Genomic DNA, 27,827 nt, shown 5'->3' with positions numbered 1-27,827 from the left:
CAGCAATTAACAATTCCTATCACTTTCCCCAGTTCGCCGTGTGAAAAGGCTCAGAACTCGTCTTACAAATTGCTCTTTTGAAGATCAAAGGGAAGCCGAATTTGTCTGTGTGCTCTGGATGAGTTTGTAATTTACTGGAACTTTCAGAGGAGGCTTGGCAGCGCGCTCATTTGACAGCCCCAGGGTACAGGATTCAGGAGAGCTCTGTGACTCTTCCCTTCCGAGTTCCTTCCTTGCCTTTAATTGGCACCTCATTACAAATTAATGAAAATGACATCCTCTGTTCTTCCTGCTCCAGGCACAGAACGCTACAAAAAGGCCCATCACAATTCATAACACATTCAATTTATGGAGCAATGGCTCTTAAGCATTATTTATGAGATGTGAATTTCTTGTCAGCAGTTAATAACTTGTACAGAGCAGCAGCAAAATGAAAAAAAGATCTTAAGAGTACGCCTGTATGAAAATAAACAAACCTTTCCACAGCTGAAAAACGTTGTGTTTGAGTCTGAAGAAGCCTGACTGGGACTCCCTCCTCAGTAGTGAATTGTTTTCCTTCACGGCAAAGCCCTGTCGAACCTGTCTAAAATTCCATGTCGTGCCGAGGGAACAAGCGCAGCAGCGTCACCTCTCGCGGGGCAGGTCTCGCGGGAGGCAGCAGAGCCAATACAGCCGTAAAGCAGCAGCTCACTCCCTCTGTCCCCTTTCAAACAGGCTGTGCCCCGTCAGACAAGTCCCATTCAAACTGGATTAATACCTGCAGGTACGTCTGGATCAAAACATTGTCCAGTACGTACAGGTTTTTCTTGCCGCTGCGTCTCACTAAAAATCTCCCTGGAAGAGTCACCAGGACACATCAGCAAAACACGAGACGATTTCCAACACTTTTAACGTTGGGTCAAGAAGATGTGTAACAGCAAACAATAAAATTGCTGTTCTGGGGAGGCTTAAAGAGCTAACTTAGATTTTAACAACAGTCTTTCAGCCACAGTTTGGAAGAACATAATATTTACGTGGTTAATCCTTTTCCCTCACATCCCAGCAAACACACACATTTCTCCTCCTAAAGATCGCACCTGCCTTTTTATCGATCTGGACTATCACAATGTCTTTTAATGTTTAAAGTTGAGGTTTTTTCCGTGTTTTTCCCCCATTGCTTCAGTTAAGGCTTTAACAGCAGCGGCCCAAAGTCCGGATCAAACAATGTTGTACCTTGACCATTACTTTTGAAGAACATACATGCTTATTTTACACCAGTTGATTATATTTCCAACACTTCTGTGCTTCCACTATGACAAAAGGACAACCTGATCACATACGGACTCAGAAAACATTCTACATGAACAAGACTTTTAATATATTGATTCCGTCCCATTTTCCATCACGCCCTCCCCAGGGTTTGTGATCTGGCTTGTCACTCACGCCCTAAAGCAACCTAATTTTGCAGACAGCAGGGCAAAGATCGTGAGAACGGTTTCTCGGGCAGCTTCTTTAAAATGACAATACAAATGAAACAGTAGAGCTGCACGGATAAACCAAAGATCTCCCGTCTTTTCAGTCATGTTGTACACACAGAAAGAGACTCCTCCCTCCCACTGCTCTCACTAAATGTGGGGAATATAAATGTTTATTATACATCCTGCACAGGAATGAAAATTTTCACTTCCTCACTTGTTGCTGAGGAACTCAGAATTTTTTTTTTTCATATTCATGTTTCATTAACACATTTTATGAACTTGAACAGAAGTATTTCCATAAAGCTGTATGTATCCAGTGGAAACAATTTGAAGAATAATTTTTACAACGTTCATATCACAACAACGTTGAATTATGGAACTACTTCAAGAAAACTTGGGAGGAACCAACTAGATGTAGTTGTCATCCAGTTTATGGAGGAAAAAAAAAGGCAGGTCTTATTTCATGATTTTAAAAACATTACTAACCCGTGTAAGGACTTTTAAAAAGTTGCTTTCAACATCCTTGCTCCTACATAGCCCTGATTTTGCAGAATCACCAAGTCATCTTTTCTCCAGTTCTCCCCAAACTTGTAAACTCTCTTGCTCCCGGTATTAGGGAGGATTCTTCTATTTCAGTCAGGCACCTGCGAGCAGGCTCCGTCACTTGATACGGGACAGCAGCAGACCAAGAGCAGAATCTCCCGCCTCTGCCACGCTGAGCAGCAAGGGCCAAACCAAACCGTGTCACCGTTTGAAGCTTCTCAGTTTGACCAAAACCCGACGGGACACTTCAGCGTATGATTTCCATCACAAGAATTTCAACATTACAGCTTGTGGTTCCACGTTTGGTGGCCTCACAGATAACGTACTAGTTTTGTGGCGATGCTCCACATCTGAAACAAAGCCTGCCTTGTGTCCCAAAAAGCCCCGCACAACAGTACCCTCTGAAGGCAGACAGAGGCTGAAGAAAGGAACCGAGGAGAAGACGGAATCTTTGCAGCTGGCTTTCCCCTCTCTTCACTGGATACTAGTTACCCAGTATAGAGTTTGTTACCCAGTATAGAGTTTATTAACTGGGTCTTTGTAACCAGCTTAGCCGACCCCTGCTCTCCCCGCTGCTGCTCAGAAGGTCACGCCTTCCGCCCAGAAAACATTTTCACACAACGTTCTACGTTTCACAGGCGCAACGGGAACGGCCCCCATCATCGATGCAAATCCTTCGGAAATTATCCTCCTGCGGAGGCACAGCGAAGTAACTAAAACTTCTCCAAAGGCATCAGCACAAGCACGCTCCGAGAGCGCAAGCGTAAGCTTTCGATATGTGATGACAGGAAAAAATAATTAGCAGGTAAAACCACCACGTGCACTATCACTGGGTCTGGTGAGCACATTTAAACCGGTGCTGAACACAATTGTTCCATGGAGGAGAGAAGATCTCCTTTGGAATCTCGTCACATTAATTATTGTTTCAGAAAGATTATTTGCATGTAAGATGAACCCCCAAATTAGCTGTCTGCATGAGATTATCATCCTCAATTCAATTAGCTGAACAGGGCCATCGACTTTGGAAAAACAGGCTGGATGATTCTAAGCGTACGGTGAACAACAAGTCTTCCCCCCGCAACAGCCAACTGGGAGAATGAAAACATCTTCAGTTAGAGGGTTTTTTTGGTCTTAACTTTTAGTAATAACGTAATTACAAACCACAGAATGTAGATGCTGACCTATGTTCCTTTAAGCTCTGTAAAAACCTTGTCATCTTTGCACATTTACTAATGTGCTTTGTGTTTCTTCTCCTGTCAAGTGGGTATGACGCTCTCCCGCCTTACAGGGACTTCTGAAGCTCAACTCATTAACATCCGAGATCTCTTGAGACAAGGCAGTACATCAAGCCCAAAGTTTTACAGGGAAAATTAGACAGGAACTAATTATAACTTTTTGCTGCCAGTGGAAGCCGTAGCTTCTGTTTAAAGTATCTTTGAAAGATAAAAAAGAAAAGCAAAGCAAGTGTTCTCTGTATTCCCACCTGTGGTACGGACCCGAGCCCAGCTGACAGACAGTACTCACCACAGCGACATGATCCCAGTTCCTGCTGTACTAGCTCCAGTTTTGTTTGGCACTGGAAGCATCGGCGTCTGCTCTTCTGTTTGGATCGACTGGTTTCCTCGGGCCTGTCATTACTGTCATCCAGTAGCCGTGGCCGTTTCACAGGAGAAGCCTCACTCTCCGACTGTGAATCTGTTGTATTCGCAACAAATAGTGTAGGAAAAATATTAGAACTCCCTTGCTGAGGCAGCCCTTTGGGCAGATTGAAGGTCTACTGCTGTCAGCTGGGGTCACCACAAGCAGCGTGGTGCTCCCCGTTCTATGGCACATACACATTTTCTTAACAATCAAAATGAGCATCAAGCAAAGGGCAAATTACCTTTGTTCCCTACAAGAACCCCTCCTGCTGGCAGTACTGAACACAAAATGAACTATCAGCTTCCTTCCAGCCTTGGCTGGGTCATGTAGAGTACACACCACCCTCCACAATCGCGGGCTTCATCTGTCATCTCATTGAGATTCTCCTTCTTCATCCTCCCCGCACAAACTCACCCAGCTAGGCTGCTGATGACAAACCACCGCACGCAGGTCTGACCTGTCTCCTCCCTTGGCAGGAGGGAGGTTTCTCAGGCACAGCACGGCAATTGTGCCTCTCGCGACCGAAGGCGGTACATGAAAGCACCATGCCGTGCTTCCCGCTCTTTCCACACCGTTAACCATTTAAAGCTGAATTAGTGTACACCGACCATGCAAACCCAAACAAATGAAGCCCAACCTGTACAGGCACGCTATAAATTCAAAGTGCTCAGCCATTTTTCAAGGATTAGTCAGAATGCTATTTGCATGAATAACTTAATTTCTTGTAAGCTGGCATTTATGAAGGGTGGGGAAAGCCTTAAGAAGCTGAAGTTCAGGACAGCGTTACTTCAGGTAGCGTAGTGCCTTTCGTTTGGTTGTTCTGCTTTCTCAGGGGAGAGCACATGGACCAGGGCTCTAGAGTAGCACACGAAATGCACACTGCTGACTGGAACGTGGGGGGCCCAAGCTTTATTTTTGTGGTGTATCAGAGGCAGTGGATTCCAGCAGATCTGCCACTCTGCCAGCTGAGTCAGGTCAGGCTAGAAAAGACATTTTCCCTTCCCAAACCTGCACGTAGCGGAATCAGCTCTGTATTTTTTCTTTTTTTTAAGAGAAGCTGCAAATAAATTTAACCAAACTGTACCAAAAATTAAATTGTTTCTAGTAATGTTGTAAGGAAGCTGCTGAAAGCCATTCCTGCAATCAGTCGTCACCCCTCGGTGATCAAGGGGAAAAAGCACTTCAGTTCAGTTAAATCCATTTTGAAAGGACTTGAATCCAACAAATAACAAGACACCTATACCTTTTTGGCAGGACAGCAGCCTACTGAACATGCTTTTGCTTTTAAGTTCCCACTGTGTGGTGTCCTGTGCCTATGGAAAACACGCCTACTTCATGTTACTCGTCCTGGATTAGCCAGGAAAAGATAACTGCCGTGGCTAAAACATCATCCACGTCCTTGTTATTGCAATGATCTTGTCTGATCCACTGCTCATCAGCATCAGGCCTTTCCCTGAGCAAATCCCTAACCAAGTCAGACTGGGAATACTGGCTAGCCTCTCCCTCCAGGGTGGGCTCTATTACCTTCCCCCGCTTCCTCACACGCAGTATAAACTACCCCGCTTCTCTTCCCTGTGTTTCAGGCCTTGTCTCACCGTGGTTTTCCAGTTGTTGGACTCTGTATTACAGCCACTACAAATACACAACTGGCCTCGCTCGGGTCTACTTTATTTCTGTCACACTGCTCCTAAGGTGCGCCGAAAACGTGCCTGGCTTTACAGTGAGAATAAAGTCTCCACATCTTGCATTTCACAGAAGAGTGAACTGCTTTCTGCACGGTATACAGCTGATAGAATTGCTACAGCTGAATAAAAACTTATCTGACGTGTGCCTCAATACAGCTGCCTTCTTGACCAACGTCACAGATGAACACTGAGACCTTACAAAACACATTCAGCACGTAACGTCCTCCACAAGCCTTGACAAGGAAGAGAACGTAATGCGGAACGAATTAATGCAGTTATGGAACAACCAGCCCTGCCTCAAATTAAGTCTCTGCAGAAGGTGATGCAAGAGGAAGATCCTCTGGCCAGACTGCCCGACTTTCTGAGCAGAGGTGCCGACTCGTACTCCAAGGCAACAACAGTCCCCTCGCACAGACGCTTGTTGTCAGAGTGCCTGGAGGAGCAGGCCAGCCTCGGCTGCGGCAGCGTGCACCCTTCGGCAGGCAGCCGCTGTACGGTAACCCGGGTGACTCAGGGTTCAGTCAAAAGCCGGTCCAGCCCACCTTGTTGCCAGAGATGGGGAACTACGCGCTCTGTCGTCTGTTCGTCGCTCAGAGAAACAGATCCGCTGCTATTTTGGAAGAGCTGCCTCCCACACGTCTTTCCTTCCGGCAACACAAGCCGTGCTGGTCGCTCTCCGAAGCAAACTTGGAGTTCTGAGTTAAGCTGATGGAAACCGCAGGGGTCTGCTTATCATCAAGTCCACATGAGGGATTCATGTATGAGTCAACCAGTGTCTAATCAGTTAATGAAGCCATGGGCCTTAATGAGAAAAATAGCTACCTCAAGTCGGGCTAGTAGTCCTATAATTAAAATATTTAATTATACATTTCCCATTAATTGGTAAAGACTAATTGAATATTAACGTAAGCTGGTTAATACGACAGAAATTAAAATGGAGATATCTCATTCTTTAAAATGTGCATCTTTTTGCCAACGAGTGTTAACAGGAGGTGGAGGCAGCCTGGCTCTCAGGGCTGTACCAGCTGCTGGTCACGGGTTGCCCACACGAGCCCAGGCTCATACGCAGTTCAGGACAGACCAGCCGCACACGTGGCTGCACCTCCTCGTGGGCAAGTGCGAAGAGCAAGGAGAAAGCACAAATCAGAGCGTTTAGATTCAGTCCCGCAGGCGTTTCTTCCAGACCACGTTGCCTTCCACCGTACTGACAGCGGCCATACCGGACACGAACACATCTGGCAGCACCTGGAATCTTGCAACACGAGACTTCAGAGATCCGACAGCAGAAGGGAACGGCAACGCACAGCTTCACTACCTGGACTGCAGGGAAAAAATCCCTAGGAACAGGGTGAAGCGCTGCAACTAGACTCGGGAGTAAATGCTCAGTGTGAACTACGAAACAATCAAAAACGGCTGCAGAGAAGAGGATTCCTTCAGCCGGTGACTGGCAGCGGCTTTCCTTCGAAGGATGATTTCTGCAGTAAGAACTACGTCTTGTTTAGCTTTTAAGAAACACTTTCCACACTCAACTCGCATTCTAGCATTACACCTAAACCAACAAATACCCAGCCTGAGGGGGGGGGGGGGAAAGATTGCTTTCCTTTTACCTGCAGATGTCAAAATTTGTAAATTTTTTCTATAAAAATGAAGAAAAACAAGAGATGAGATCCCCAGAATTTCACAAAGAAATTGTTCAGCAGAGCAACTGCCGTTGACACTCCCTCATCACAACTTTAGCTCAGAGTTAAGAAAAAAGGACTCTTCTAATCTATCTGATGTGGAGATTCTTCTAATTGTGGTGACTCCATCAAACTCCTATTCGAAATGAGAGAACGAGGTCACTCAGCCGAGCAAGACTGAAATTAGAAGCTTGTCTGGAAACAACAAGCAGAGTAATGCTCTTAAAATTTGTTATGTCTTGGACATTTGTTCCTTACTGTCACTGTTCTCCTCTTTGTTACCCGTGTTCTCCCCTCCCAATTTTCCAAATCAACGGTGTTACGACTGTCAGAGCTGAATCCCACTCTCCCGCCACGGGGGAGTTTGCAGGCACACGGCTTCACGAACAATCACGATGTCTCCTTCACAGCACTTCGGGGAGAGGGTGGGAAGCGCTCAGCCCAGCAGAGGTGAGCTGAGAAAACCTAACAGCTAAGGGGTAAGGAAGAGATGAGAGAGGAGTAACAGAAAGGGGAGCCCTCTGCTGCTGCTTGCTTCAAGAACGAGATGAATCTGTTTAATCTCTGGTTTGATGACAGCTTTCGAGGCACTCGGTTTTTTTTTTCCTTTTCATAAAGAACCCATCACACTGACAGACTGACATTGATGATCTCAGCTGCCTGTGCAAACACCAGTAAGAGCAATAATTAATGAACCCTCAAACATCACTGCCATCTCCTCGGAAACTACTCTAAAAGGAGCTTGAGCTGTTAAAACCTCTGTCCATGAAGAAACTGGCACGGTCACGCACAGTAGCTCCCTAACAGGGATTAACTAAAGTTTGAGCAATACCTTGTTGCTGGTTTCTAGGTTTGGGGGTGTTTTGTTTGTTTGTTTTTGGTTTTCCCCTTTGTTATTCCCTTTTTAGATGACAGATTACTTCATTTCCTAGCATGTTGACTATGCATTAGAAATTCCATCTAGAGGAAACTGCCTCTTTGCAAATCTTTCCTATCACACTTACCAGAATCATCATTTAAAATAATCTCCTCTACTTCCAATGAACCTAAAATTAACACAGATGTTCCAAAACCCATTTGCTTGTTGACTACTAGCGAAGAGACAGAAATTCAAGATTAACATTTTAGGAGCCCAGTCTGACAACTGTGACCACCTCAGTTCCCCCCCGTTGCTGTACAACGCTGTGAAAACTGACATTTCCATCGAGAGGAACATCTCGCTCTCTCACACCGTCATGACTGCATCTCAAAGCTGCATCACATACCTAAGCGTGTGCCTCTTTGGAAGCACTCATGCTCATAAGAAATTCATTTCTTTTGTGAATTCGCCTCAAATTTTTCTTAAAACTCCACAGACAAACGTCTCAAAAATTCAATCACACAATCTCTTTTCTAGTATTAGCGCAGTGCCCTTAGCATCACCATTTCACTGATTTCTTTTTTTCCCCCGCCACAGAGTTTAAAAGCAATTGCACTAAAACTCGCTGTCCCTACACAACGTGGAGCAGGGAGGCTGCACAGGAACAGTCCCTGTAGAAGTCAAGTCCCGTCAGCCGCTGCTTTGCCTCGGGAGGCTCCTGTGAAATCACTCTGGAGACCATAAATAACCCCCAGAAGCTGCATTACAGAAGTTATTATTTCTCATCAGTTATCAAAACCATTCAACTATAGTTGTTCCCAGCTATAATGAGTAAAAACAACCACCACCACCAAACCCCCCCCACAACTTCTAGCCTAGCTGTTGGAGACCCGTAACCGAAAGAGCTGCTGCAAGGGGTTCCAAGAGCAAAACATCAGTGATGAGCTTCAAACTCTGCCAGCAAAACCCACCTTCCCCTTCGCAACAGCCATTAAGGAAAACGCTTCTGTTACAGACAGTGACTTAAAAGTGTTGCTTGGGGTTTTTTTTGGTAATGAATGCTAAAAAAACAGCGAAAAAATGAAATTTAGCACATATATGGCTTTGCGTGTAAGCGGTACTTTTGAGCTCAACATGGCCTGATTTCCCCAAAACGAGAGCTGGCGCTCACGATGCAGGTGTGGCGAGGGAAGGAGACCCAAACTCGTGCGGTACCAAGCGTTTTGCCAGCGCGGGGAGAACAGGCAGTTGTGGAGCACCGAGGTGACGCTCCGGAGCACCACAAAACTCGTGTAGGTGGGTGACCGACAGGGCCGCAGCTGAGCTAACAGCCGTGGGCTCCAGCTGACTTGAATCCAGACAACCTGAAATGCTGGCAAGGCAAGGTGGGTCCCCCGGCCACCAGTCACCCCCAGAAAGCAACGTGGGCTGATGTGGAGGAGCCGCCAGCCACAAGTTCCTTCCAACAGGGACACTGATGTGCCTTGTCACACATGTACCTCCTCCAAGTACTAAGCTGCTCTTTTTCCTAAAACCTCCATGTGAGATTAGTGTGTTCGAGACCTTCATACCTGTGTGAAGTTGGATTAAAATAACCCAAGAGATTCAGAAGTTGTCGTGGGACAAACTAGGAGGGCCTCCCTTCCTTAGGAAACCGGGCAGCTGCTGCCCCTCAGCCCCCGTGGTTTGTGTGAATCAACCTAATTTGTGTTTGTTATCACCCAACTTCACAATGTAACACACTCTGGTTAAAATTTCAGAGATATACGTGTGCGTGAATGAGTTAATGCATATGTTACTGCTGGCATATGATTTCAGGGAAACAGAAAAAGGTGGGAGCATACAAAACCGTATATTTTTAGTAACGTTCCACTTGCACTTAAGAAAACACTTTTTTTACCGTAGGGGAGACCTGACACTGGCACACGTTGCCCGGGGGCGTTTCTGGAGGCTCCATCCTCGGAAGGGCTCAAAACCTGACTGGACACGGCCCCCAGCCTGCTCTAGGTGACTCTGCCCTGGGCAAGAAGGTTGGACCAGATGGTCTCCAGAGGCCCCTTCCACCCTCAGCCGTGCTGTAACTCTGAGATTCATGGACGGGAAAATGAAAAAAATGAATTTACACCCCAATTCCTTCCCACCTCTCGCATTTTTTGTCTTCCTCTAAACCTGTACTGCCGGTACCAGCACCCGTCAAGGCGGCAGTATATATATACTGTCTGGCAGCGTGACTTAACGCGGCCGTTAACCACCATCTCTAACGAAACAGAAGAGACGAACCCAGTGCCAGCAACCCAGAGGAACGAAATGCCCGTTGAAAACTGCATGACAAACAGCGACCGACATCGGCTGCTGCGGGCGTTTCAGGGAGGTTATAATTAGAAAAAGTGAAAATGCCTGTTATCCCTTCCTCGTCAATACATTTTGCAATTGCTAAATTAAGTGAAAAGCTAATTAATTTTCATCTCCTGTTTAGGCTCCTATATTACATCTGTTTTATCGCTAAATTCTTGCGTTACTTCCCCCTATACTCTCTGACATCAGCATGCCTTTAGCTAATGGAAATGTCCATTTCTCAAACAATTTTACTTCTATACCCAAGTGATTCAACCAAGTACACACTCAGGCACCTGCACCGTACAGTTCCTTTGACGGATTCACTTCGGGCATTTCAACTACTTTCCTAAGTCAACGGCCGCCCCTCCTGCTGCTGGCTGAAAGAAGGACCTTGTTTATTTAGAAAACCAGGGGAATAGAGCTCCTTTCCTGCATTACACCAACGGGCCAAGTCTGTAACACCCTCCAGAGCCCGCAACAAGAGTTTGTGAGCCCTGCTGAGCACTCGGCCCTGTGCTGGCTGCCCGTCACTTGAGGGTCAACAGCTGAAGAACGCGCTAAAACCCAGCCGCTGGCAGCGAACCCACACACAGATAGAGACTGCTCGTGTGTGCAGGCTCGAGACCCAGTTCCTCTTGTCTTGGTTACTGGGGGCAATTCATGCAGTGCAGAAGCTTGATGCTATTCTAAGGGTGTTAAGGGAAGCTGGTTTGGGGGGTTGTTTTATTTTAATAGCTGACAAACAGCACCTCAAGCCCTTTACATATTCAGACTATTATAAAGAACGAACCTTGAAAAGGCCAGAAGAGAAAAAAAGGGCACAATGCTAAACTCACTAGTTTCCAAAAAAAATATTTTACAGGTGTCAATTTGAACTTATTTTCTCATTATTAAATCATGTATTTCAGCAGCATTAGGGTTAGGGTTGGGAGAGGGACAAAGGCAGATTCTGGTGATGTTTAAAGTTGGAGAAAAAATGATATCATAAGTGGCCTGAATAATCAGAACAGGATTATCAAGGGAAGGAATAATGCACAAATACAGATGGCTAAATGTGAGCACAGAAACACAAGGAGGTAGACAAGAGCTGTTAACACAGGAATATACATGATGAAAAAGTTATGAAGGCAAATCATGAACATGCTGGCCGTTCCATAGCACCTGAAGACTACTTGCTCGTATTCAACCATGCGTATTTACATCTATGAATATGCACGTACAAACACACACAAACAAGCTTACACTGGCTCTGATAAAATGGGAAATGCAAAAGCACTCAGCAATATCATAGTTTTGTTTTTGCAGACCTTAATGAGAGCCCTCTTACGCCGTGTGGAAGTCCCCAACATCCCACTAACGAGAAGAGATCACGCTGGAAGTGCCGCACGTTCACTAGCCAGCTCCAGAGTGCATAAATAAGCGGTGCTGCTCTGCTTCAGAATCCTAGTGGTGCACTCCAGCTCTGTCCTCATCAATCAGACGGTATACAGTACTCAGGAAGGTAATTCTTCAAACTAATAGCCTAAAACCAGTTCTAGATAGAAACTACTTGCTCTGTTATTTTTCATTCATACACTGAGTTTTTCTTGGTATGCCCTTCCCCCCATTGGCATAATGAGGGTTTTCCAAGGCTAAGACACAGATTCAGAAGAGGAATTGTAAAGAACTCTCGCCTGCTAGCAGTGGAAAAAAAAAAAAGTATTTTCAATATTTATCTTTCAAAAAAACTTATTTGTCATTAACTGCAGAACCTCAGCGATGCCATTAGCAGCAGAAATCTTGCGATGAGAGACTACAGTTCCAAGGACTGTAACTGATTAATGTGAAGGAAAAATCCTAGGAGCTCTTGTATTGTGACAAAAGTTTTCAAATTTTGCCGAATGCATTAAGAGTAGGTTCTGAAATGTACAGCTAATCTATCTTCGAAATACACTTGGTTTTGATTCAGTTATTTTAAAGAAAGCTTAAAAATCAGTTTATATTTTGACTGTGTTACTTTTTGTAGCAATTTTGGTGGTGAAAAAACCAACCAGCCCTGGTATAGAAGACAAGTTCTGTACACTCGATTGCCGTCTACAGTACATCAGGAGTCAGGCTGGTTTACTGGGCAGTTCTTCCTGTTTTGAAAGGAGATACTTGGGAAGCAGCTCACTAACCTGAACCGAACACCAGACCTAGACAAAAGGAGAGGTAGAACTCAGAGGACGCAACAGTACACGCACTCTCTTTCAACCCTCTTTTGCCCCAAGATGTTGGTCTCATTAGCTAGTCCCTGAAGTTTATGCTATGGAAAAAAACTGAAACAGGAAAAGGAAAAAGAGGTAACTTGTTGCATGACAGTTCAGGGAACACACAGATATCTCTAAACCCCCTCACTTTGTAGGAAGATACACTTCCCCCCGTGTATGCTCAGACCTAAGCACACTTCTGAGAGACTCTGAAACGGCTTCCATGTATTTTTAAGGTCCTTATGAAAATTAATATCCAAACAGAAAATAGTGAAAACTTGCACTTAAAAGCTGTCTGATGCTCACTGAAATCATTACTCAGAACAGAGGCCTTCACCAAACGTCAGATGAAACCTCTGACGCCCTCACCTCAAAAAGTACAGCACTAACAGGATCACGGATTAGCTCCCTGCAGGTTACATGTGTTTTAATTTAAGGTAGTAAAAATAAACAAATAAATAAAAAGCAAATCTAAGTGGCTATGTGCTTTTAAATATACTTCAGGCCAGTTATTTAATGCTGAACTTGTTTAAAAAAAAAAGTCCAGTGGAATAAAATAACAAATTTTAAACGATAAAAAGCCGCTAAAGCGCACCAGTTGTCTGATCTGGACAGATCAGATTGAGGTGCTAATGGCAACACTGAGGTAAAACCAACAGTTCTTCAGGCTGACAGGAGCGGAGTTCCTCACAGAGTCTGAAGTTAACGATCTCAACTGTTCTTTGCAACACTCTCCATGTTGTCTTGCTATTGGGCAAGCCCAGTCCAAATTAAAGCAACCCCTAAGCTCCCCCAATCCTGTTCCAATATATATAATTTTTAGTAAATCTTAGGAAGGGGTTGTAGGTGGGAAATGCAGCACATGTAACCCTGATTCACGTGCCCTTGAAATTAATGGAGATGCAGCTTATTTAAAGTTATGAGCTGCAATTTTGTTATCTGGGAATGGCTTTCCAGCAGTCTGTGGGTGGATACTGGCAAAGACACAAGGAATTCAGAGCATAACGCCAAGTAAGCTTAATAGATGTATATTGTCTAATAACTACCCTGTGCCTACTATCAAAGGTCAGTTAACTGATCACAGAGATCAGGATGGCTCTGAAAACGAAACATGGCATGAAACCCTTGAAAAAATATTCCCAGTAAAGCTGTTTCATTCTAATCAAAATACACATAAAGAATAAAACATTTAGTCTTCTATTTCAACGATTTCAGGGACAAATCTTTTGTCATAATTCCCTAAGACTTTAATACAAAGATGTGGTCATATATGAATTTTAAAAGATATCTTAAAAACGTTTTGTCTTTGGCCTGAATTTCACCGACCGCACCGAAAACCACCCACCAGACCATAAAGAGAGGTGAGGAAGCGGTAAGGGCAGCGGCACACACTTTTTCAGGACAGGAGGGTATCTTGTTTCCCATAGCACACTTGGCTTATCCTGCTCAGGGCCGCTGAGAACCTGCTGCAAGCACCTTTGCTGTGCACCGACCATGCCCAAGAGTCTCTCCTGGGTCCCCTCCGCAACGCCCAAGGCTCTTGTCCGTACTTCTAGAGCCCACCTGCCTCAGCTCTCTAACTCCTGCGAATGCTGCTGAGGTTACACTGATACCTTTAATCACTCAGGTACTTGGTTTCTGTTAGCGTCACTGAAAAACTGCACTAGAAGGGATGGCTGGGGGGCGCCTAGTCCAGGCTCCTGCTCGATGCAGAGTAGCAATCAAAGCTGGATCAGGTTGCTCAGAGCCTGGTACAGTCCATGTTCACAAATTGTCAAGGACTAAGACTTCACAGCCTCTGTGGGTACCTGTTCCAGGGCCAGCTAGAAGAGAAAAATCCCTTCCCTTGAGCAGCCAGCTATAGCCTTCCTAACACGGCTAATCCAGAGACAGCGTTTACTATTCTGCTATCACCAGGTACTGCCTTTAATTTGACATTCAAAATAATTCTCCTGCTTTGAATTTGAATTAAGGGCGGCAAAAAGAGGTAGGAATGGACTTAGGAGTCATCAAGAAAAGTCTCAAACAGGTTATTTGGTGAAGTAAGAAGAAAAAATGTAGGTTCAAGGGCATATCTGTACAGCACAAAGGATAAAAGATGAATTTCAGTGATATAAGAGAATAAACAAACTTGTAGGAGTAACAGTTTTAAAGTACCCGGAGGACATTCTCTGTTAGGATGCTGGACTTGAAAACTCAGACTTTGAATGAACTGACAACACGGTACTGATTTCATAGAGTTGGGAGTATGCTGAGGTACACAGAGGTGTGGGTCTCAGCACCTGCCTGGGAGGCTGCACAGGCCAGGAGACCCTTATTCCCCATCCACATACACATTTGGATTATTATTTTTTAATTCTGTTGTACTGGGGTTTTTTTTTACTCCTCACAAGGGAAGAGATGCTTGTGTCTCATAACTTAAGCCCCCCTGTATAGCCCAAATCTAACTAAATTGAGACACATTTCTGCCCCTTACACCAGCACAGGCCAAATCCCACTTTCTGCACGAGGCAGCTAACTACCAAAACACACTGATACACCACGCAACGGGGAAGCAGCAATCCTCTGCTGCTCAGGTCTTCCTGTTGCCTTTAGAAAGTTTGCATTAGTAACACCCAGATCACACATGACTGCCTTACGTGCTCTGAAGGGAATTAATCTGAGTTAGTACAATGTGGGGGAAATACAATGGTGTAAAATGGGAAACATTAATAAGCATGTAAATTATCATGTTCATCTGTTTATCCTATTCCAGTCATTTTGTTTTCTTTCTTAAGGCCAGCAAGCCTTTCATGAATGGCTTCAACAGATGGATTAGAAGGAGTTATTCCTAAGCAGGAATTACTAGCATGTTCTGTAAACATCTTCAAAACACTGCCTGTAAGTATTTTTAATTCATCTATTCAGCACATGAAACGGGGCTTCCACAGCCACATTACATTTTGTGTCCCTTCGGTCACCCCGACTACCTCGCTTCCTCCCTCACTGAGCAAGGCAAAGGAAGGGAACACCTGGGATCCGTGAGGCTGAAAGTTAATTTCACAGAAACGCTAACTACAGAAAGGATGAGTTTCCATCCATCTCAGCTGAGCGAACTTTAGCACAGGCAGATGGAAGTATTCCTGTCCTAGTATTGTAACATGACAGAAAAAGAACCTATTTATTTTATCCCGACTGTACTGAACAGACAAGGATAGGAGTCGCTGTTTTCACACGCTGTCATGCTGCTGCACACCTTGTCATTTCTGAACGTTGTATTTTTCCACTACTCAAGGAAATTCTCTTCAGAAGCAAACAGCATGAGTGATTAATGTATGAACTATGAAGATGCTTGCAAAACTTCTCTTTAGATGAAAGCAAGTTCAGGCTAAATTTCAAGGCTTTTTTTTCCACTATGGTTTAGTAAAGAGATGATTTAGATGTCTAGAACAGAAATGTGCTAGACTGTGATAGATAAAAGATCAAGAAAGACGTTTTTGTGAATATTACCAATTATTGTGTGCTAACAAGCTCTTAGAAACCTTCCCAGAAACAGCTGAAATTTTCGTAACTCAGAGGCAAGGATCATCATAGCTACAGCTGACTTTTAACAAACTTTTTGATACACGGAACCCAAACCCATCTCTTTAGATTCTCCAGCCACGCTGGTTATAGCACATTTAGTCTAAAAGGCAGGGGATGCACTCCGTGTAAAAGAGTTCAGATGACCACATCCACTATTTTTAACGAATGAGGGTGATTTTGTAAAGGGGAACAAGGTGACAGTGGAAACAAATCCTACAGTTGCAGCAAGTCCTTAAATGTGTTGACAGAAGCGACTATTACGATCCTTACCGTTAGGAGGATTTTCATCTACAATAATCGTAACACTCTGAGAAGGCTCTTAGATAACCCGTAATGGCAACTACCACAAGGTAGACGTGCAAAAAAGCAAGCTTGAGTATACGTGCTCAAGCTCCTTTGAGCAGGAGAGGAAACCAATCTGTCCATCCAGAGCGCCACGGAAGCCCAGAACGGATGATACAACACATCACAGAAACAGGCAGTAAGATGAGATAGTAAAACCCCATCAACATGCATCATCTGATCAGGCTACGGTGTCATCTCCCAGCCTCTATCAGCTCTTGCCGCGTCAGTGCGAGTCCCAGACACTCCATCCTGTTCATAATTGCTGATGAGCAGTAATGAGGCCGCCATGCCTCAGCTCCCGCCCGTTCCACTCCAGCACCCACCTATGAGGTGATAACTTTTATTTACAGCCTCGCTTGCTGCGCTGTTCTATGAGTACAGCTGGAAACGGAGCGGGGGGGCGGTGGGGAAGAAGCGTGTCCCTAATGGGCACTATTATTGCCAGGGCTGGGTGATTTATTAGGCTGCTAAGAGGCTGTTCTATCACCAGTTTCCTGGCGGTGAGAGAGCTCCAAGAAAGCTGGATTTCTAACACAATGCCCTCCAGAAGTCAAGCGCTAAAGAACACCTTAGAAGTCCCTTGGAACACCAATGAAAAACGTACCTCAAAGTTGTTTCAATGTTATAAACTCCCTTCAATAATCTTTTCTATACTTTTTGATCAGGAGCCTAACACTTCCGAGCAATTAAAAAAAAAAAAAAAAATCTAATTAGCGGTGTACCAGGTCGTTTTGTCCTTACTCAACACAAAGATTGATTAAAAAATGATCATACAAACATAATAATTTCTCGGGTTTGTTTCTGGCTAAAAATTTGTGTACAATCTATTTCCACCACCTGTCCTTTCTACAGCTCCTAAAAGGCTGTCCTCTCGATTGTACAGGTTCAACCTCGAAGCATTAGAAGTGCTCAAGGCCAGGCTGGACGGGGCTCTGAGGAACCCGGTCTCATGGGAGGTGTCCCTGCCACGGCAGGGGGTTGGAACTAGGAGGTCTTTGAGGTCCCTTCCAACCCAAACCATCCTCCGATTCTGGCACGGCTACGATCAAGCACATGCCTTCGTTAAGATCATCAACAAACCCTAAACTTCAAAAAGGGCCATACACCCGCTTAACTGCTTTGTTCAAGCAGAGGAAGAACTATTTGCATCTTCCAGACTCAAACTTTAAAGTAGAAAAAGCACAGAGCAACGAGGCAGATGCTGTGCACGGGTACAATACAAATACTACCACATCCACCTAGGACAGATGTCCTCATAAAACGTGACATGTGCAGAGAGCTCACGATACAAAAGACTAAAGATGCACGTTTCTCATGAACTGCTACTGAGAAATAAAGTACTTAAAAACCTCACCGACTTTATGGATCTACTGCATGAATTGATTGTATCATTACCGCACTTTATCAGCCAGTTTCTGCTACCTTCTCTGCTGCACAATTAAAAATTAACTGAGTGCACTCACACAGTTCCACCGATTTTTTTTTTTTTTCCAGGTTTCTTTAAGCTGCCTGAAAATGTTTCAAAGTCTGGCTGTTTAGAATTGCGTCTTAAATCATCATTAAAGTTATACAGCAGAAAAAGAAGAGTAATATGCCACTTTTACTGCACTTCCACAACACCGGCACCCAATATAAATGGTATCTGGATGCCCTACTGACTAGAGCAAGCCTCCCAGTACCTGCCATCAATTGTAACATTACCTAGGCATTAAGAAACAAATCAAAATATAATAAGCTATACACTAGGCCACACGGTCCCATCTTATTTCCTACAAAATCTTCAAACCGCTGGCTCTCAAAAACCTTTGAGGCATCATCCAGCCTAACGATTGCAAGGCTTTATTCATTCTTTTCATTATATTCCTTGTCCTATGGGCACACTTTGGAATAGAAATCCTTTTTACCAGAGCGATGATTCTGGCAAACAGGAGGAGGGGGAAAAAAAAAAAACCACCCCACCCACTATTTGGTGTCATAATACAATTTTTTATCTGACAGCTCCTCCAGCACGCAAGCTGACAAGTGCATGAGGTAAAAACTCTTTTTTTTGTGTAAGAGAACTCTTCCTGTGTCTTGGCAGATTTATTGTTTTGATCTTTCTTCAATGGTTACACTAATGCTAATAAAATATGAAAGGTTTATGTCTTCCTTAATGTCCTCCTGATGGGAACCTGCATACAACATAAGTAGGTCAAATTTCTAATTTTCTGTCTCGAATGCTGATATAATGGCAGACTTAAGGGAAAAACTGCGCCTGAAGGGGGAAAAAAATTACACAGATGAATTCCACCAAAACATTCTTCCTTCAAAGCTCTTCCAAGCAGAAGAAATGTAGAATACTTACAGAAAAGAGGATTATACGCAACATGTAGTATTGACAAATATTGCATGTATCACTTAAATAGCTTCCTAGGAAGGGACACTAAGCTGAAGTGAATGTAGTGTGAAATATTCACATACACACTCTGCTGCTTATGCCTGAAGATGTCACACCATTTCTGGGCAATATTTGGTAGCCAATGTTTTCTGTCAATTCCCATATTTATCTGGATTCCCAAATGCAGACTTTGAAAACATGGTAATTTATTTTAAAAACTAAAGCTTGCTGAAAATTCAAGCTTTGAGAAGAAAACTGTAACTCCTGGTAACAGGTTTATTAGTGTAAGGGACTACAAACAGAATGTGCAGATCACTGAGCAAATAATGTAAAAAACACTGCGGGAAATCGAGGTAATATAACATCATTAGGTTTAGTTGCCTGAAGATGAAACTTGTGGCATCAAATTAAAAAGATCTCCTTATTTTCTTGCTAAACGCACCACATGATTAACATACAAACACGTAGGGACCAAACAGAAAATAAGAGAACTACCAAGAAAAGTTAGCCAACCATTCAATGGGTATTTTTCAACGCATCTAGTAGCTTCATCTGCTTTATTCTAAGGAACTTTTACATTTGACACTCCAAATTGCAGACACAGTTGCCTTTTTGCTAATCACAAGTACATCTTTTTAAAATATTCATACAGCACTCTCAGTTTTCAGTATCTAGAGCATCGCAGAGAGCTTTTAAATTACACTGCAATGAAAACCAGAGTTAAACATTACAACAGCTAATGTATAAAGAAAATACAATTTAGTAATATCATGAGCAAAGCAGACTAGCTTGCCAGGGATACAATGGGAAACATTCCATCTTGTTTAGGTACACCTCCATGGCTACGTAGGAAAGAAAATCCAGAGTCTTCCTATTCTGGAGACTCACGGCATTGTCACAGGGTATCCTGCATTACCCAAGAGGTCTGCACCAAGTGCAAGGTAACGTAGCTTCTCTTTAACCTTCCCTCGCTGCAGACCAAGCCAACGTGCATCATCCCGCATTCACTGCAGGCTAACAACATGCATATGTGGAATAACGACAGTTCAGCTAAACATACAGTAACCTGAAACACTAAAAAGTGAATGACTTCAGAGGAAATGTACCTTGAACTCCTGAAAGAATAAGTAAGAGCCTTTACTCCAACAGGAATACCTTTCCTTTCCATACATTCAATCTAGCTAATGAACACAAACATAGGCAAAAATTCTTTTGGAACCACAGACTGCTAGAACATTACCACTACCTAGACGCCAGCCACTGCCACTCCACAGGAGGTTATGGCTTCCCACAGCGGTGCTGGTGGAAAGGATCAAAAGAGCTCCCCATAATCCACGCCAAACCAAAGCCTGACAGAGATCTGAGCCAATGGGGGTAACCTGGCTGCCTGCCCGAACGAGGGCTCACGTGATTCTTTGTGACAGACCTGCTGCAGAAGCAGCAACTTCAGCCTGGCAATGCCCTAACATGTCGCTACTAACACTAGCTCTGTGAGAGATTACCCGTCTGTATCCTCCACGGAGAAATAGCCATCGGAAGGACCCAAAGCAGCAACGTTTAGCCTCAATGCAAACATCAGCTGTCTGCGCTGCATCTTCAATCAGGGAAAGTAAAGTCAATATGCTACAAACAGCTTTCTACTCAGTAACTTGCGTTTATAAATGGGGGATTTCCAGAATCATTAGACTTAAACCCACTATCACAATCATCAGACTTAAATCAAACCGATTACTTCTGTGTGTCTTACGCTTACAAAGATCAATTGAAAACATACTATATTTATGGATGAACTATCTGCCACACAAATCCTTTTATATATACATTTCTGACAGCAAAGCAACAATATTTATTTTCATTTGGCATCTGCCAGATATAGTTACTACCCTTGACTATCAAAACGTAACCATACAGCTACATATAATGCTAAATCTAATTCCTCGCCCCCCCCCCCCCAAACACATACCTGAGTCGCAAGATCTTTTGGTTGGTGTGGTTAACGAGGCGTGAGCTGTACCTGTGCATGGCCCACCTGGAAACAGAGAAGATCATATGTCTCAAAATACCACCTCTAGTTAACATTTACAACCACATCAAGATTATACTTAGGAATATAAAACGCTGAGGAGCACTTGTCTTTGGAAAGCACAGATGGAAGTAGTCTATTATTCTCAGTATTTCTTTCCCAGTCAAATTTGAGTATGTCTTGCGCTGAAAAAATAGACGAGAAGTTGGGACAGAAAGACAAGTTATGTTATACTTCATAAATATTTCAAGAAGCAGGAAAATACACACTGTAACTGCAATTTTCCCAGCGTTGACAATGACACTGTTTATGTTGGAACAAATCTAGAAACGTTTCTAACCCGCAAGTAACACAACAGACGAAGTGATCACTTCCCCAACGTCAACAGAAACCTTGCCACTGACTCCAGTGAGATAACGACTTGGCCTCTTATCTTGTCCTCGTTATCTTTCAAAGCGTGGCACAAGCATACGCTAACAAACTCCCTCCATGTTTAAGGTTTTTTTGTTGAACTCTGGACTTTTGCCCACTCCAGTATCTGCTTTGTAGTAAACTGCTTTCTGGTTTTTTCCTTAACATGCATCATCGTTCTCCAGAGATCTTGTTAAAATAGCAGCCAATTGAGTGTACCAGCAGCTAGCAGTAAAAATACATACATACATACATACATACACACCCCACGTAGTGAAGCCAAGACAAATTGACAGTAGCATTACCAGTGGCAATAACACATCATAGCTTTGATAATTGGATATTACAAATTGGATGATGCTAGAGAGCCTGAAATTAAGTTAGATCTAGCAGAGTTTGGCTATCAAAATACCAATAATCAAGTTTGCACTGGACTGCTGGCGATGCAGTAGTACTATGCTGGCAATACAAGAGAGCTTAGTATGACAGGATAACCTTTAACATAAGTCTTCACGTCCTGAAAAATACTTCTTCCCTTCATTTTTTTTCAGTCTTTGCATATCTGGAAAGCAGCACTGTGGCTTTGAAAATATTAGAAAAGAGAAAAACATTGTCAAGTCTGGCCTGGTAGTAAACTGTTTCTTTTTGCTTCTCTCCGAGATGCTTGCCCTTCAAGTTTTTCTTTCATTTCTGTTTGTTCAGTATGTATAAAGTCTTGGGTAACTTTGTCTACCCTGTAAGACCCATAGCATCGTAACGCTACAAAAACAGAAAAGAAACTTCTGCAACTGGGAGGGAAAGACGTGAGGAAATTATTTTGGTGAACTGGATTTCAGTGAAATGCAGCTGTCAGTAAAGATCTCACAAGTTTTACGCTTTCAGTTTTCCAGACAAGGACTGATAAACTTCTTGAGTCTTCTCCCAAATAATCCCTCTGCCAACACCCACCACTTCATAACTGTGCAACGGGTAAGCTTTAAAGGGGTGCTTTCAAAGGCCGAGGAGCCAGCGGTTGGCCTGCAGGCGAACACCGAGGCCGCTCATTAGGGCCTGGCCTGAGGTTAAGCGAAGTGAACAGGACGTGGGAAACCACCAACACGACGTAAGACACGTCTGCGTGGGACAGGCAACAGCCCGAGCTGCTGGCAGACAGCGCTGCAAGGGATCCTGCAGGCCGGTCAGGAGGGAGCTGGTGAGAAATGGTTGAACTGGACAGGTAAGCGGAGGGGAGCAGCGTGGACCTCTCAGCAGTCAAGTCTGCCCACGAGAAGAGCCAAGCTTGCTTTTGCAACGAGGAGGACTGGAAGGCACGGGGTGGATGCCTTCCCGGCCAACAGGAAAGCATCCCGGGTGGAGGGATCATCCTGGTCTCACCACGCTGGTGCCCGCTCCAGGCCTGGCAGCACTGGCAAGCAACAACCGCTTTGCAACAACCAGAAATGGTCAAGTAAGCTCAAATAAATTTTTACGACATATCTTTTTCTAGGCTAGAATACAAAGCCAGAAATAGAATCTTGATCTACGTTAGTAATGCTGTTGTAAAAGGCTCACAAATGCCTAGTCTAGGGTTCAGTGCATTTGGGAAGAAAATACTGCAACAGAACCCTTACCAACTTTTCTACTGAAACCTTTTGGATATTCAAAAAATTACACAGCAGGTCTGTTAAGTCAGTCTCGACTTTTAAAGACCAAGTACATAGTATATGGTTTCAATACAGAATTTATGTAAACAATACATACAACAGGATATGGAATATATCAAAATACATACAATGGAGTACGGAATTTCAGCGAACTGACTTTAGACCATAGCTGCCTCTTCAGATGCAGTAGCTCTTCTTTAAATCACTTTAGTTACATTCCCTGAGTTTTCACTGAATAGATATTGACAAGCATCATCACTGCTGAGCATCAAATAAGTCTAATCCTTGCAATTATTGTACAGTAAATATTTACACTACTTGGTACTTTCAGTACCCATCTAAACACAAGATCTTTATTTCTCACTCTCCACAGTACCTCAAGCTGGTATGTATTCTGCACTTGCCTGTGTCAGAGGTTTTCTTTTATTTAATCTTCCCTCATTAGGTATTACTTTCATATAGCTTTGATTTGTGTAGCACAGCACCAGAATTTCAACAAAGAATATCTTGGCATTTGCATGCATGTACACCAGTGCCTAATAACCAGCAAAGGCGGTGTCTCCTTCCGCTCCTGGTTTTGTCCCACGATTAAAACCGCCATGCATAATTCAATCCTATGTGGTATGGGCTTGACTGTGCAACTCTACGTGGAAGTCATTATGTAGAACCTCTTGATACACAGAAATACAGGCATCGTTGCATTATTTGAAGCAGGGCAGTGTAGTTCCCACAGCTCTGATAACAATTCTGCACGAAAGACGAGGGAAGTCAGATACCAGGAGAACACCAGTCCTCCCTGGCTGTACACAAAGGTAGGCTCATAATTTAGCTTGATTCAGGATACATCTGCACCTTCATTCCCCCCAAAAGCAAGCGTTTCAAGGGAATTTAACTGTGGCACATAAAACGCTTCAGTGCACAGTGAAAGGCCACACATGTCCAGCTTCTAACATAACCCACAGGGCTGTAGCCTGCTATTTTTTTTTCTCATCATAAACAAGAGATTAAAATGGGAGAATAAAGGTATCTTTCTACTCTATCTCCAATTAACAGATTAAATAATAGCTTCTGTTCCTATCTTCTTTCCAGTGTATGGTTTCTGGCCTTTGCAACTCCTCTTCCAAACAAAAGCAGCCACTGCCCAGCAATAATGTCATCCCAAGAGAAGATGATTAAAAATGTAAACCCACTAAAAACTACTGAAGAAATCAGCAGGATTGTGAGAATCACCAAGTTTGAAAATTCAAACACAGAATTAATAAAGGACAAACCAAGGTCCTTTAACGTGAACATTATTATATATTAAAACGAAAGGTCTCGTTAATGTAGCTGCGATGGCTTCTTTGTGGCTTCTGACAGCCCTAGCTTTCTGTAACTCACTGTTAACTGTACTCTAAATATAGCAATTTGGAAAAACAGGTTCAAAACCAGTTAGCTCCACTAACCCTCAACAGTAGTAAAATTTCATGTATTATTTATATTTCTATATATACGTTAACATTGTTATTATTTACTATTACAGACTATTATAATTTCTATACAATTAAATTGACCTTTAGAATGCCTTTCGGCACTGTCCACCTCCCTTCCTGAACGACGGCAACAACTGCCAAGTACCAGCTGTCCTGCAGGACGTACCCTGAGTCAGGGTAACTTCTGATTTCCCCTTCCTGAAGCCTTTGTAAAGCAAAGTGACCCCACGCAGTCAGAACTTCCTGAGCAGGAAAAATGAAACACGAGGGTAACCCCCCCCCTCGCTGCCCGGGGCAGCGCTAGGTTTGAACGCAGCGTACGTGCGTGAGGTGTACCTGAACGGCACTTGGAAGCACTTGCTGAGCAGAGGAAGAGCTGCAGAACGGAGCGAAACCAAGCCTCTACAAGAGTACAGTAACACACTGAAACAACCACGGACTACACAAACTGCAAGCCAGACAATGAACAAACATGAGAAAGGAGTGAAGGAGCCCGAAGCTCAGTAACACCTGATCACAGAGACATAAGCACGCTCAAATACTACTTCGAGCTTTCAGTACCGGGATGGTTCCTTCCCAGAAAAGAGCACACCAACTCCCTGCACGCCACGGACTGGAAGAGGGGAATAAGAAAGAGCTGAATTTCCTCGGACAGCAGGGTTGTAGCCAGGACAGGGGGAATGTCACAGCTATTTGCAATACAGGAAAGCACCCAGCCTTGGAAACCCGTCCAAACCAGCAACCTAGTTCTGCATTTCCTGAACAGGTACAGACATAGTCTAATTAATCTATGCAACTGAGTTTGAAAACAGTCATTGATTACAAACACCAACACATAAAAAAATGGCAACATAAATCTCTAAATTCAGTCTGCACAGACAGAACACGCTCCCTTTAAGGGAAAAAAAAAAAGGCAAAAGAACTTTAGAGCACTTACAAACTGCCTATTTGCTGCAGAACGGATAGGCTGCATGATAATGTAAGCGATGTCATTACTAAACAGACAAGAGGATTAAATCACATACAAACACAAACTTTTTAAAAATCTAGTTTTGCAAATCTGCCATTATTTACTTTTGTGGATTTTTATCTACGTGCAGCTTTTGGAGGAGGAAGCGAAACCTGGCCTGCTTTGCTGCTGCTGAACGGCTGGTAAAGTTAACAACTGTAGTGAAGTAAATGCAGACAGGATTCAGATTGCACTTTTCTCCCCTGCTGTTGTCTCACTCCATTACCTGCTTTTCCTCAGTTCCTCATTTGTAAAACACACGTGATATTTTCCTATTTTATAGATATATGTTGAAGTGTAAAAATGTGCTTTTGAAACCAGCAGTTAAATCATATTTTTATAAATAATTTTTATCTAAATTATGATGGCTGTGCAGCTCCAACCCACATTTTTCTTATGTGACTGTGTTTCTGTTTCACGTTCCATGGGGTCCTTTCACTTTAATAAATGGGACCCTGGGACACACTGTCTACTCTGCAGTGTGAAGCGACTGTAAATCAGAGGGAACAATTAACAGTGGTACGATTCTGCTGGTCTCCATTATGTTTCAAAATTATGATGCCACCGATGTGGAAAGAAGTGTTCATTTCATAAATCTATGCGCCAGAGCTTTCCTTGAGATGTTAGAAGAAACAAAAATATTCTTTAAATGAAACTGGGGCTGTAGGGATTAGATTGACACTTACAGGAAGATCCTCATGCCATGGAAAGACAAGGAAGGCAACTCTTCTACTAGACACTGTGTTGTTCAAATCTCTAACTGCCTGTATGTTCTGTACTGGACCTAATACTAGTGGCATTTCTCAAAAGACAACTCAATTAGCCCACAACCCAGTATGGTTTTAGATTTGAAAGCAGCCTTGCAAATTCCCAGAGAAAAAGTATTTGCGTTGATACTAAAAACCCCATGTATTTTGTGACGAATATTCAAGAAAATCAAGGTCTGATGATAATCCAAAGGAAAAACTGAATTATGTTAATTTTAACATTAAAAACAGTACTAAAACTTTATTTGTACACAGTATCTAATGAAAACAAAGCTAAAAAAAAATCCCTTAAGATGTAAAACACCTTTTACTGTTATTTAACTTAATAAAAGAAATAGCCTGAGAAAACAGCTAGTTCTTATTCTGTAACACAGAAATCCAAAGATGACTGTAATATCAAAAATCCGGGAAGTGCACATACTATATTAGAGGTGTGTCTCCTCTTGCTCTGATACAAGACAGACCAAACTGAAGAATGAACACATGAGAATCTTGTGAGGAAAATCAGAATTATTCATTATCACCCTCACCTAGCTCCAGCTTTCTCAGGTATGTTTGGGTGCAAGTTTAATTGCGATATTAAATCATGTGGGTCAGGTAGGCTAGGTTTGTAGCTCAGCATAATTTTAACAGCTACTGCATTCTTTTGGATCAGAGAAAAACATACAAATTGGTATCAGAATAAATCAGGTTAGCAATAAAGCAAATTAGTTTCTACAAGCATCTGTGACAAGCAAGACAAAACTAGGCAGCTAGCTTGGTCTGTTTATACATTTAACACTTTACAGAAGTGGGTATGAACGTAACTTTCAGTCAGAGACGAGCCAGAAAAAGTTTCCCATAGCCAGAATTAGGAAAAAAAAAAAAGAGACAGGACGTACAAAACTGACTCCTACTGCTGTGAGCGACTGAATTCCCAAAGCCAGGGCATTTAGAAAAGTATACGATGGATAGCATCCAAGAGCAATTGTCATTTTCAAAATCACTGTCCTTACTTAAAAGGCATAAAATACAATTAAGGATATCACAATAATAATTCAAAATACGAAGTATTTTCAGAGCATACATAGGAAAGCTGTCACCTCTGCCGACGAACCCAGGCAAAATGCAAAAACTGTGAAGTTGTTATAAATGGGGAGAAAGCTTTTGCATAGTGTCAGAGAGAAGGCCATTCAAAAAAAAAAAAGAAAAAAAAAGAAAAGAAAGGACACGCTTGTTTATCCATTTTTCATAAGGTTATGTTGGAAAAACTGACGTAAGATTATTTTTTTTCATTCCAAAGACAGAAAAAATACCATTACTTTTCTAGTACTATAGCCTGTGTGGCTTTTTACACAGTCACGCATCAACAAGCCATGAAATTCAGCGTATAAACACCCAATCAGTGCAGGAGAAAAACCAATCTCTCACCTTTCTGCCAGGGATCTTTTACAGAAGCCTGGTGCCTCTCGGTCTCAGATGTAGTACATTGGTGTACATAAAGTAACTTCTCCAAAATAACTTCATAATTGGGGCCATTTCAGTGCTTGCAGCACATGCAAATGCTTAATAAAATGAAGTTTTAAAGCATTCTTTAAACTTGTCTTGCAAATTTAAGTGTCTGAGACAAACTAATGATGTTTTAAACACTTAGCTTGACATGCAAGAGTTCAAATTGTGGAGTGTATACAGTAAGCAGTCCAAATTTGCAGACATTTGGTCCTGAAAATGCATATTTAGGCATCTAAAATTCAGCACACACAGAGATAAGGTGTGGTCAGTGATCACCAACTTCTTTCTGGGCTGAA

General features: G+C 43.0%; 1 protein-coding gene across 3 annotated transcripts in view; it reads right to left on the bottom strand.

Moving 5' to 3' along the window:
- The window catches only part of ZFAND3 (zinc finger AN1-type containing 3), a 144,040-nt gene that overhangs the window by 19,361 nt on the left and 96,852 nt on the right, over positions 1–27,827 (bottom strand). For 2 of the 3 annotated variants that reach the window (XM_086460541.1, XM_086460542.1), the window contains 2 exons: positions 20,679–20,744; positions 3,525–3,695 (listed from right to left, as the gene is read on the bottom strand). In XM_086460541.1, coding sequence (XP_086316667.1) covers positions 3,525–3,695; positions 20,679–20,744 — 237 coding nt within the window. The remainder of the gene's footprint in view (positions 1–3,524; positions 3,696–20,678; positions 20,745–27,827) is intronic. The other variant, XM_086460543.1, reaches the window with a different exon arrangement.

The sequence above is a fragment of the Leptosomus discolor genome, chromosome 2 (genome assembly GCF_034619465.1).
Source record: "Leptosomus discolor isolate bLepDis1 chromosome 2, bLepDis1.hap2, whole genome shotgun sequence".
NCBI classification, from domain to species: Eukaryota; Metazoa; Chordata; class Aves; order Leptosomiformes; family Leptosomidae; genus Leptosomus; species Leptosomus discolor.
Note: the sequence above shows the minus strand (reverse complement) of the source record. Positions and strands in the feature narration are given on the sequence as shown.